The 12,268-nt window shown below is 37.1% G+C and overlaps 2 protein-coding genes and 1 long non-coding RNA gene across 3 annotated transcripts in view; 2 read left to right on the forward strand and 1 right to left on the reverse strand.

The window, feature by feature from the left end:
- The window catches only part of LOC105289562, a 38,295-nt gene extending 31,091 nt beyond the window's left edge, over positions 1–7,204 (reverse strand). Inside the window, exon 1 of the long non-coding RNA XR_895670.2 lies at positions 7,085–7,204. This is a non-coding gene — a long non-coding RNA (uncharacterized LOC105289562). The remainder of the gene's footprint in view (positions 1–7,084) is intronic.
- Positions 7,173–9,483, forward strand: PYURF (PIGY upstream reading frame). The gene is made up of 2 exons (XM_011356303.2): positions 7,173–7,672; positions 9,032–9,483. The coding sequence occupies exons 1-2, from the start codon at positions 7,188–7,190 to the stop codon at positions 9,183–9,185; spliced, it is 639 nt and encodes a 212-aa protein (XP_011354605.2). The 5' UTR covers positions 7,173–7,187; the 3' UTR covers positions 9,186–9,483.
- Positions 9,204–9,977, forward strand: PIGY (phosphatidylinositol glycan anchor biosynthesis class Y). Its single transcript, XM_011356304.2, has one exon. The coding sequence runs from the start codon at positions 9,268–9,270 to the stop codon at positions 9,481–9,483; it is 216 nt and encodes a 71-aa protein (XP_011354606.1). The 5' UTR covers positions 9,204–9,267; the 3' UTR covers positions 9,484–9,977.
- The last annotated feature ends 2,291 nt before the right edge of the window (positions 9,978–12,268 follow it).

Genomic DNA, 12,268 nt, shown 5'->3' on the forward strand with positions numbered 1-12,268 from the left:
GTACTATAATGTTCAAGCTCATTCTGGAGCAGGGTTCTCAGCTTTGACATATTTGGGGCTAGATAATTCTCTGGTAAGAGGAACTGTCTGTGCATGGTAAGATGTTTATTTAACAACATTCCTGCCTTCTACCGAGTAGCACTACCCTATTTGTAAGAGTCGAAAATATCTCCACATGTTGCCAAATGTCCCTTGGAGGCCCAAATCATGCCAGTTTGAGAATTACTGTTCTCAAGTCTTGGTACTGAAAGTATGGTCTGAAACTCAGTAGCATCACCTAGAAGCTTTTAAGAAATAAAGATTTAGAGCCACCTATTCAGTATGATCTCAGTCATACTGAATCATAATTTGCATTTTAACAAGATTCCCAGGTGATTCATGCATATTCAAGTTTGAAAAGCACTGTCAGATTATATGGATCATAATTAACCATCAGGAAGGAAGTGGGAAAGAAAGAAGTGTTGGGGGTAGATAGAGGGAGAACGGAGAAAAAAAAAAAGAGATAAAAGCTAAGAAACTTGGTTAAAATTGAAAACGTATAGAACTTTAAAATCAAACATAAAAAAAAGTGGAGCATAGAGATTTTTAGGGCAGTGAAACAACTCTGTATGATACTTTAATATTAGATACATGTTACTATCATTTGTCCAAACCCATTGAACATACGATGCCAAGAGTGAACCCTAAAGTAAACTGTGGACTTTGAGTGATTATGCTGTGTTAACCTATGTTCATCAATTATAAAAATGTACCACTCTGGTGGGGAATGTTGATAATGGAGGAGGCTGTGCATGTGAGAAGGGGAGCAGAAGGCATATGGGATATCTTTGTAACTTCCTCTCATTTTTTCCTGAGAATCTAAAACTGCTTTTAAAAAAAAATCTTTTGGAAAATAATAAATTAAGCATAAATAATTTTCTTTTTGTAAAATTTTTGACAAAGTTGCCAGTGAGAAAAATAACAAAGAAACTTTTAAAATTGAGATTTGAAAGGAGAAAAAAGTTAAAGACAAGGAAGTTAGGACTATAATAGGCATAGTTTTAAATTACTGAGGCCTAGATTAGAACAGTGACTATTAAGATCAAAGCAAGTGAATGCCAGAGGACTTACCAAGAAACAAATGGTAAGAACTGGTGATCAGCTGGATATGAAAGAGGGGTAACACAGACTTTTGGTATGCTGCTTCTCACATGGTCTCTTTCCAAGGAAGGCTGCACTATCCAGAGGAAAACCTTAGGAAATGGCAGCATTTATAGTACCACCAGATTACTTCCTGAGGCCTCAGGTGACATCAGTTTTGCCTCCTTTTATCCCAATTTTACTTATAAAATCAGAATTTTACACAATATTGTATAGTAAGTTATCTTTCCCCTCCTCAATGCTCTACTTTGAATCCTTGCAGATAAAATATTTCCCAAACTGTTTTTCCTAAATATAACAACTCTGTGTCAAGAGGACAATTGTTTTTTTCTTTTTTAATTCCAGGGAAAGTTTATATTTGGGCCTTATACGTTTAAAAATAAAGTTGAGACATAGCATGTAATACACATGAAATATTCTATCAGACTCTAAAAATTAACATAAACTTAAACTTTCTCATAGTCAACAAAATAGTGGCTAGGTGCCGATTTGTATTAGATAAGTTGGTTACAGCATTTTAACGATCATTTTAGTACTTACCAGTCCTCATACTCCTTATTCTTTTTGATAGTTCAGATCAGGGGTTGGCAAATTTTTTCTGCAAATATTTACTAACTGGACCAGTTAGTAAATATTTTAGGCTTTGTGGTCTATTCTGTCTCTGGCAACTATAATCTTGTAAAGTGAAACCTGCCACAGACAACATGTAAACAAATGATAGTGGCTGTGTTCCAATAAAACTTAATGAAAACACGTGGTGAGCTCAATTTGGCCTGCAACCCACAGTTTTTAACCCCTGGTCTAGATTATTCTTTTCAGCTTGAACTCACCTCCCTAATAAAAATTTAAATAACTAATATGTATTGAGTACAAAGTGCCAGACACAATTGTGATTTGCATATATATTATATTTAATTCTCATGTCAATACTCTGGGGTAGTTTATCATACATGGTTCAGTACAAGAAAGCTAAATTAGTCTATGTATTTCTGGTATAAAAGAATTAATTCTAGGGAAGCATTTGCTTATAAATTCATTGGAAGAGTTAGAAGAGCACAAACTGATAGCTTGTTCTGGAGTTTTGGGATTTAAGGTTATACCCTCATAGCTGTGATCCAGAGGGCAGGAAGCTGCTGCTGCTACCACGGTTATCACTGTCGCAGCTGCCTTATCCTCAAGATGTGGCTAGGGGCAACATGGATCCAATCCATACAAACCATTTGTCTGTCAGAATCTGCTTGCCAGCTTCCCCTGATGCAGAAAGCTCACCTCTGTCTCCCTTCCGAGTCTCATGTGCATGTTTATTGCTTATTGTTCATCCACAACCCTAGCTGCAAGAGAGTCTGGAAAATGTACTTTTTAGTACATTACTCTCCATATAGGAGAGTAAAATAAAGGTTGAGATAGCCAAAGTAGCTGGCACAGATGGGTACTAATACTATCCCTATTTAAAGTTGAGTTGGAAAGAACTTCCTGCCATTTTCTCTTGATTTCCTTTATTTTAAATAGACAAATTAATATTATGGGGATTGGCTTATCTGGGTACTACCTCTCTGATATGCTTATAGTTTTAGTGACATCTTTTCTTACTTCTGAAATATTGTAAAATATATATGTATAGAATGTCGAAGATTATATATGGAAGCCTTTTAAAATGTGTATATTAAAATGCAGTTTCAATATCCACTCAATTCCATATTGTTCATCCTTCTCTGAGCTGCAATACAGTATTGATGGATCATCACACTCATCTCTGTCAGCAAGCTTCATTTCCTACTTGCAAATTAAAATTGTTCTCATAGATTAAAAAAAAATTATAAAAGGGGATAAAATAGGTGTCCCCTGAGACCTAAGGAAATAATTTGATAGTGCTACATGACCCATACTTTACTAACTTCCCCCCAATCCTTCCATCAGGCACAGGTATCACCCCCCTCCTCTGCATATCCAATATTCAGTACAAATTCAACAAATGTTGAATGAATACACAAAAGAATGCACTATCTATATATGAGGATTTTTACTTAACTTCACTCTATGATGTTTAGTCCATTTAAGATTATAAACTTCTTGAAAATCAGGATCATCTCCTTTATATCCCTCCTTTTTACCTCCTAACAATACTAAGAATATAAGGAAGCGCTCAATATAAATATTCATTGAATTCATAGTTTTTAAATAAATACACCTTTGTTAATTATTAACCTCAAATATTAATTAGTAATATGTATATTTTAAAACTACTTCATTAAAATTTTTTTTAAAAGAGAGAAACAGTTAAAGAACAATTCAGCAATATTCCAACCACCTACAGACAACTAACATTTTGGCTTTTATTCATTTTTCTATTCCTAAATTCTTGTTTAAAAAATAATTGTAAACGAACAGAGACTCATGGACATGGACTATAGACTAGTGGTTATCAGAGGGTAGGAGGGAGGGGGCAGGGGGAAGGAGGAGGTAGCCGGGGTAAAGGGGATCAAATATGTGGTGACAGAAAAAAATCTAACTATGGGAGCTGAACACAGAGTGAAAATATATATATGCCTTACTGTTAAAGTGAAACTTATTGGATTTCATTAACCAATGTCATCATAAATTAATTAAATTAAAAAATAATTGCACTCTGTGCATAAAATTTTATTTTTTTCACTTATTATATTTAATAATAATTTCATGTTGTCATGAGTTCTTAACACTGTATAATGGTATATCCAGAGGACAGCTCCACTTTCTAGGACAATATGATGGCTAATTTTTTTGTGTCAATTTGACTGGGCCAAGGAGTGCTCAGATTAAACATTATTTCTGGGTGTGTGTGAGGGCATTTCTGGATAAAATCAGCTTCTGAATCCATGGACTCAGTAAAGTGAATTGCCCTCCCCAGTGAGGATGGGCATAATCCAATCTGTTAAGGGCCTGAAGAGAACACAAAGGGGAGGAAGGAGAAATTCAAACTTTTTGCTTTCTACCAGGCTAATTAGCTGGGACATCTGTCTTCTCCTGCTATTGGACGGAGATTACACCAACTGCTCCACTAGTCCTCAAGCCTTTAGATCAGATGAGATTGACACCACTAGCTTTCCTGGGCCTCCAGCTTTCAAACAGTAGAGTGTGGGACTTCTCAGCCTCAATAATCATATGACTCAATTCATCATAATAAATCTCTTTCTGTATATATCTAATTAATTGTTTCTCTGGAGAATCCTGCCTAATCCAGACAATACCTGATACATAGTAGGCATAAATTAATAAATTACCAATGCTAGAAATTACATTTTTAAAATATTCTATTATAGATGAGAAATGGAAACTTCTTTGATGTTTGAAATTTGTATTAGTTTACTATATTTTTCATGTTTTTTTGAGCAACTGCACTTTTTCATGAATTTTTTTCACAGTTTTTGTTCATTTATCTATTGGACCCTTGATTCTAATGAATTCATTACAATTGAAATTTATTAATAATTTTGTGGTTTTTGATTCCTAAAATAAATATCACCAAATTAAAGAAACTGGCAAAATAAAAGTAAATCTTTATAATCACAGAAAGAAAAGTACAAGCAGAAACGTTAGTTCAGATATTAAATGATGCCATCTAGTGGGAAATTGATTTAAACTTCTCTTCCGGGATCAGAGTCCCACATTTCAATACCCCCTCTAAATGTGGTATTTATGGGGCTTTAATAGAATGTATATTCTATATAGCCTCTCCTCTGCTTGGAGATTTTTAACTCACTTAATGTATATGATAGCCCAAGAGTTGTGTTTCAATATTATCCACATTGGAAACTATAAAAATTTCATGTCAGTTAAAATTAAGATGCCCAATAATGCATTTTGCTTTCTTTTTTCATCAGAATTTTCATCAAACTTCACCACAATAAGTAATTTTGCTGTGGATAACATTCTCTGAAGCATGTAGTCTGTACCAGTCCCTGTGCTAACTGCTTTACTTATATTATTTTGTTTAATCCTCTCAACAACCCTAATAAGGTAGGTCCTATTATGTTACAGGCATACCTCAGAGATATTGTGGATTTGGTTCAATACCATAATAATAAAGCAAGTATCACATTACGGCGGGTTGTAATCTTTTTGCTGGCAGAGGGTCTTGCCTTCAGTTTGTAAAAACGCAACACCTGTAAAGCGCAATAAAGCTAAGTGCAATAAAACGAGGTATGCCTGTATTTTATAGATGAGAAGATTAAGGCAGAGAGTTTAAGTAACTTCTCCAAGGTCATGCAGGTAATATGGTACTCAAACCCAGAGCACATCGCGCTATTACATGTGGGCACAGGGCTCTGTATGGGAAATATCTGTGATGGGAAATATCATAGTCACGCAAACAGTAAAAAAGGACTAATGATTTTACAATTCTATACTGTCACCTATATTCAGCCTAGTATACTACATGCAGAGATTAATTATATTCCTTAATTACTGAGGGCTGATTAGGAACATTTTGCTTTGGGATTTTACAACTTGATATTTACAAGGTTTGGATTAATACATCACACACTCAGATGTTCCTTAAATATTGGAAGTAGATTTTTGGTGCTAAAAACCTGAAGATGTTTTCAATACTTGGCTGTTACTCTCCATTTTCCCCTAGTACTAATATAAATTAAACTGATCTGTTTCAAACCTTTTATGTGTAGACGAACTGAAACTAATTTATTTATAACTGGTTAGAAAACCCAGTTGATAGGGATCTGTCAGCCACGCCAGGCAGTTGAGGTACAAATGAAGCCGGCCTTAAGAATGGGTGCCTGCCCCGACGCACACCTAGGCCTGCCCAGCCTGGCCTGAGCACACTCAGTGCTAGTAGAAGTCAAACTCTGCTTCCCCATACCTCACTGAAACGTGTCCTTCCTATATATTTCACTCCCTCCCTAAGGCCTAAAGTATCAACTAACTACAAACTGAAAAATTAATCCCTGCTACTACCCTAGCAAGAAATAATGTGAAGGTAACATAGGGACCTACCTTCCTGGTAACTGCCCTATGCTGAAATCTTTTGAGCATTAGTGAACAAAGAACATCAAATAATGTAATGGATTTTTTTTCAAATAGAGTAAACAAACAATATAAAAATTTCTCAACTTATTTTTACATTGCTGAGTGAAAGAGAAACTTGAAAATATAATCTTGTATTTGTACCTGTATATCCCTCACTCCCTTTCCTACCTCCCAGGAACTCGAAGTGTGAAATAGTAAAGCCCAATGATGCAAAAAAGGTCCAAGTCAATATTCAGCAAAGTGAAGGAAAAAAATTGATGACTAACAAGGAATCTTCGAGTATATTTAACTGGGAAGAACAGAGGAAATCAAAATAACAATAGATAACACTGGGTATTAATTTGTCCCAGACACTTTTCTAAATGCTCTTTGAATGCATTATCACATTTTAATCCCCACAAGGGGATTTCATGAGGTAGGTACAATTATTAATCTTATTATATAGGTAAGAAACTTGAGTGGTTAAGTCATTTGCTGGAGTCATACAACTAGTAAACTATGGACCTGGAACCAACCTGTCAGGCCCCAGAGCCCAAGGTCTTACCTGCTACACCATATGAAAGAGTAAACCTGTATCATCTTGGAGAGTCAGAGGCAAACATGGGGCGAAAAATCCATTGAACGAATCACCCCTTTATTTAATGGACATTGCCTGATTACACAGTTATTTAGACTCCTTGCTGTCTTCAAGCTCTTTTATAGAAGTTAATTTAATTTTGACTTATTATGAAATTGAATTCATGAGTCCCACAGGATAAGAATCTGGATGTCTTGAAACGTTAAAGAAGACTAAGCCATTCTTTTCAGGTTAATAATTTGTTTTTTTTTAAATGAGAGAAGAAAAAGAAAAAAAGCCAAATATGGTTACAGGAACTGTGGTATATAAAGATTTACGTAAAACGAATTAATGCTTTTAACATACCCAATATGACTGAGGGTTTGAAACCTCATTTTGGAGATAAGCACGAAGGTCCAAGTCTGATACTGTGTGACACTGAGGTCCGGCCACTGGCTTTCTGGCCCTGATGAAAACTCAAGGCACTCCGACTGAAGCATTAGTTTTGTTTGTAATTTGTAAACGCGGCGTAACAGCCACCAGAGGTCTCCTGCAGCAGGCCGCGCTCATAATTACGGAACTGTGCTGCGGGAAAAGCAGTCGGGTCAGGAGCGCCCTCGGAACCAAAGCGCCAGTCCCGCCTGTAGGGGGCTGCATTTCCAGAGCACCGAGGGGCGGGACGCGCGGGGATCGGTTAGAGCGGCCCGGCTGGCGGAGCACGCGGAGAGGGGCGGTTGCGGGCTACCAGACCATGCTGAGTGGAGCGTGCGGCAAGCTCGCTTCAGCGCTGCGCAGGACACGCGCGCCCGCATCCGCGGTCGCCCGTAGGTGTCTGCGCGCGTCGGGGTCGCGGCTGTCGGCGGACAAGAGCGAGAGGACTGGGGAACCGCACCGCACCTTTGACCTGTCTCTGCTGGAGTTCTTGGTTTGCCCGCTCTCCAAGAAGCCTCTCAGGTGAGATTAGCCAGCTGCGAGTTTCCTTTCACGGCCTCCCATTGCGGGGAGGGGGCAGATGACCGCGCGGCTGCTTACAGCCATTGGGGAGCCTTTCAGGTCAATCAGGTTATTCTCCGCTGCCATTTTCTGGGGGCCCACTAGCTCCCACGCAGCTCTTCCTGTGGCGGGAAGGGCGGGAGGAGGCAGGAGGGGAGCCGAGCCCCAGGCCTGCCAGATCAAACCACCGACCCACGGGGATGGGTCGCCACTGGGTATGCATTAGAATTACCGGGGGACTATATTTTTAATGCCGATTCCCGGGCACCACCCAAGGCGCCGGAATCAGAAGTCTGGGGGCGGGGCCTGAGCAATTACGTATTTTCTTAAAAGGACCCTAAATAGTTCTGATTTACATTTACAGCCAGGTTTATGAAATAGTGAGATTCAGGATTAGTCCAATGCATTCGTGTTTTTAAGCCAAGATGATGAAAAATACTCTGCTAGCCTCCAGATTCTTGTGAAAATGCCGTTCACAACTGATGGCCTGACGCTCTAACGCGTGTCAGCTAGGCGTAGTGCCCTTTGGATTTTAGTTCTGGACTAGCCGGTTTTTGTAAACGTCTCTTTAACCTTTAACTTAGAGTCCTTGGGATAAACAGCTCTACAGTTCCAGGCTACTAAAACTGAGCATTGACAGCGCGAGTATTGCAGATTGAATGTACTAAACAAAAATGTTATGAGTGGTTATCTTTGCGTGGTAGCTTGCTGGTAATTTCAATTTTCATTTGCATTTCTCTTTCTAGATTTTCCCTATAGTGAACATTATTCAATTTTCTTAAACCTTGAAATTATCATTTGATCTACCTTTTAGCTAATTATGTAACTAGCTCACTGCAGATTGCTGTGTTCGTTTTCTCATTTCTGCCTTTTATCTTTCTCAAACTTTGTGTACTTCGATTTTTCAGTAGTTTCCTTCTAATGAATCAGTTAGATTGCTCCTTAAGCATGTATTCTAAAATGGGGAAGTTGAATTTTTCTCTAGTATCTGTTCCAGTAATAAGTTAACCGGGATGGTTTTGAGGGTGACCAGAGTAATGAAGGAATATTTGGATGAAAAGGGGAGATCTTTTCCTACTGGTATTTTTTAAAAATAAAGGCATAACGAGAATAAAGTGAAAAGGAAAATATGAGAGAAATCAACTAAAATTGGAACAATTAGTGATTCGTTTTCTAAGAGAAATGGTTCAATTGGCTATTAACCGCTTTTAGAATTAAAAGTTTAGTTCTGCTTTTCTACAATTAACTGTCAAGAATTGGATAAATGGTGTTGTTCATTGAACATCAGTCTTCCAAGCATTTTTTCTTTTTCCCCCTCAGATATGAAGCATCAACAAATGAATTGATTAATGAAGAGTTGGGAATAGCCTATCCAATTATTGATGGGATTCCTAATATGATACCGCAGGCAGCTAGGATGACACGTCAAAATAAGAAGCAAGAAGATAATGGAGCAGCACTAGATCATGATTAAAAACAACAAACACAACTAACTTTTCTTAATACCTTATACCTTTTAAAAATTCAGAGTGATAGGTAATAAGTGGGCGAGAAGAATGTTTTTGTCTCTTCCTACGTTGACTGTCCTTATTCCACTGGTCTCATTAGCAGGACTGTTCTACTCAGCCTCTGTGGAAGAAAACTTCCCGCAGGGCTGCACTAGCACAACTAGCCTGTGTTTTTACAGTCTGCTCTTACCGATTACCATACCAGTTTATGTGTTCTTCCACCTTTGGACTTGGATGGGTATTAAACTCTTCAGGCATAATTAATGCAACCAAGCCAAAATGGTATATACATTAATGATATGTCTTGAGTATCTAACTCTGAAAGCTCAACTAAACTGCAAGGAAATACTGGAAACCCACTTAATTTGCAGGAAAGATGCTTTACCTTGCTTCTGTCAGAGGCTTAGAAACTATGGAAGCCTTAAGCTGCAGAAGCATCTTTTATTGTACTTTGGTTCTGCATTGTTTGTCAAAGGTTCTAATTTATAACTGCTGTACTGGAAGAAACATTTTAACAGAGTATGTTTTTTGGAAATTAACAGCACCAACTATCATCTGATGACTTTATTTTTTATCCCACTCATCTAAAAGTTAATTTGAAACCTTGTTTTAGAATCAAAGTCTTTGGTAAAGTCACACATTACAGATGACTGAAATAATTCCAAAGGAGCTATGTTGGAGTAGTTGTAGAGAAATGCATTTGAACTAATATGATATAAAACTGTATAATAAAATGAAATTTCATGGACTTGCAGAAATTCTGAGTTTATAAAATTACCTTCATTTCTTTGGCATCAAATTCTTAACATTAGTAATAAGATGCTGACACTTTTCCATAAAAGTTTTCAGGGTTTTGTCTTTCGTTTTTGGTCAAAGTGTGGTTCTAAGGAAGGAAAAAGGTAAAAATATTCTAAATTTTAAAATGTAGGCTATTTTTAGAGACTCTTAGTACCCCAAAATGAATCATTTCCTCTACCCCTTGGGGGTAGAGGCGACATTGGAAGACTTGTAAATAGCCAACCTTGTCCTGTTGAGCTTATAGCTATGTTTTGAGCCACATTTCAGTTTGTTATTTTGCCTTAGGAGACCTATTTAGCACTTTTAAGGGCATGAGCTCTTGACACATTAATAGTTCCTGGTTTTCCAGAACTTTCAAGACAGAATAATAGTATAATAACGATTTCAGAGGTACAACAAATGTTTCAGTAGTTACCCTGAAGAAACCTAAGAGTTGAATATAACTTGATTCTTACTAGAATCTTAAAGTAGTTTTATAGAAACTTTAGACAGTGATTCTTATCCATCAAAAGAAAATTAACACAGGCTATTAATGCAACTTCTATTGCATTAATTCATTGTATATACTGCAGTACAAATCACATTTTTAAAATTATGGCAATATACAAGTAACCTGGAGGATTATATTTTTCCATTATTTCCTGAAATAGGGGGGAGGGGCATTATTTTTAATTTACCCGAAATCTCCCTGTAGTCAGTATAAATGAAACAATTTTGCTGATAAAACAAGGGCTCTTCTGAAAAGTCAATTGCAGCTTTTGTAAGTTAAGCATTTTATCCTTTTAAAGGAAACTGACAAGCCTACCGCTGGGTGAGTTCAGTATTAACTCCATCCTCACACTAGTAGAATTCATTGAGCAATCCCTTATATGGTACAAACTACACTAGGTACAGTTTTAAGCATGTTATACATCTTTAACCTTATAACCTAAGGGGTAGGGTAGGTAATATTAACACCATTTTACAGATGAGAAAACTGAAGCACAGATTAAATGATGTATTCAGGGTAACAGCAATAATTGGACTAAAATCAAAACCATCTGGCAATGTGGCTTCAGTCTAGCTTCTTAACCCACTATACAGTGCTTCTTTATTTTGAGCAAACTCATCCTAGGAATCAAAATTCTTGGGATTCAAATTCTATAAAGCACCATATATTTTATCTCTGTTCTAAGACTTAACCTTGTGTTGTAATTACTTGTTTTCTGTCTCCTGTCTAGACAATAAATCTTTCATTTTTTATCTAATGCTTAGTGCAGAGCAGGTAATAAGCACTTTCCAAAAGACTGAGCACATGGCCCTGAGAGGCCTTATAATTTCTGGCAAGTTACATAACATCTCTGAGCTTTATTTTTGGGGCTCGAAATCCTTCCCTTGCTTTCATAAAATTGTGAGGAACAAATTAAACTTTACATGTGAAAGCATTTTGTAAAGAACTAAGCGATACTAACTACTGGCAGCATAAGGAGCTGTGCAGACCAATTTCCCAGTGGAACAACCTAATGTGAAAATTATAAACAAAACAACCATGTAGTCTCTGGAAATTGTTCTATGGGCATAAAGCCAAATGTGAAACATAAGATCTAAAACTTGATAAGTACAGCAGTTTGTGACATTTGAACCCGCGTCTTTCTGCCTCAGCTTGGTGACAGGCCACTCCAAGAAAGTGCAGCCAAGAACATGGGGCTCCCTCTTCTCCAAGCTTCTTCTACTTGAGGGTTATGGTGTCTTCCCAGGAGGTGCAGGCCACCAGCAGAGTCAGGGAAATAATGTAATTATAAAAGTGTAAATGCATATTTTATCGTAGCTGATCTGCAGAACAACTGTATAAAACTATGTATAGTAATTGGGGTCTATATAATATTGCCATTAACAGCACAAAGGAAGTAGATGGGAGCAAATTCATTAGAGTAAAGAAATGACACTAGATGGTTAACCTGAATTCACAGGAAAAGGAGAATCAGAAAATGTACATAAGGTTAATATAACCATGCTACATATGTATACTTGTTCTTTCTTCTCTCAGTTTAAGAAACATTATAGAAAGTAATTATAACAAAGTATTGTTGGGTTCGTAATATGTAGATGAAATATGGGTGGCAATTGCGTAAAAGGGGAAGGTATAGAACTACCTAGAAGTAATGTTTCTGTTATTTCACTGGCACTCAGCAGATCTGCAGTTTTAAAAATTTCTCAGGCCCTCATATACTATTGGTGAGAATATAAAATGCAGCGTCTTTGGGCAACAGTT

This window comes from Pteropus vampyrus, unplaced genomic scaffold (assembly GCF_000151845.1).
Source record: "Pteropus vampyrus isolate Shadow unplaced genomic scaffold, Pvam_2.0 Scaffold25, whole genome shotgun sequence".
Lineage (NCBI taxonomy): Eukaryota > Metazoa > Chordata > Mammalia > Chiroptera > Pteropodidae > Pteropus > Pteropus vampyrus.

Excerpts from the sequence above, each read along its gene's own strand:
- PYURF (XM_011356303.2), top strand. The coding sequence starts at position 7,188 with ATGAAAACTCAAGGCACTCCGACTGAAGCATTAGTTTTGTTTGTAATT. Across the intron at positions 7,673-9,031 it reads CTCTCCAAGAAGCCTCTCAG|ATATGAAGCATCAACAAATG; the intron begins GTGAGATTAGCC and ends TTTCCCCCTCAG.
- PIGY (XM_011356304.2), top strand. The coding sequence starts at position 9,268 with ATGTTTTTGTCTCTTCCTACGTTGACTGTCCTTATTCCACTGGTCTCA.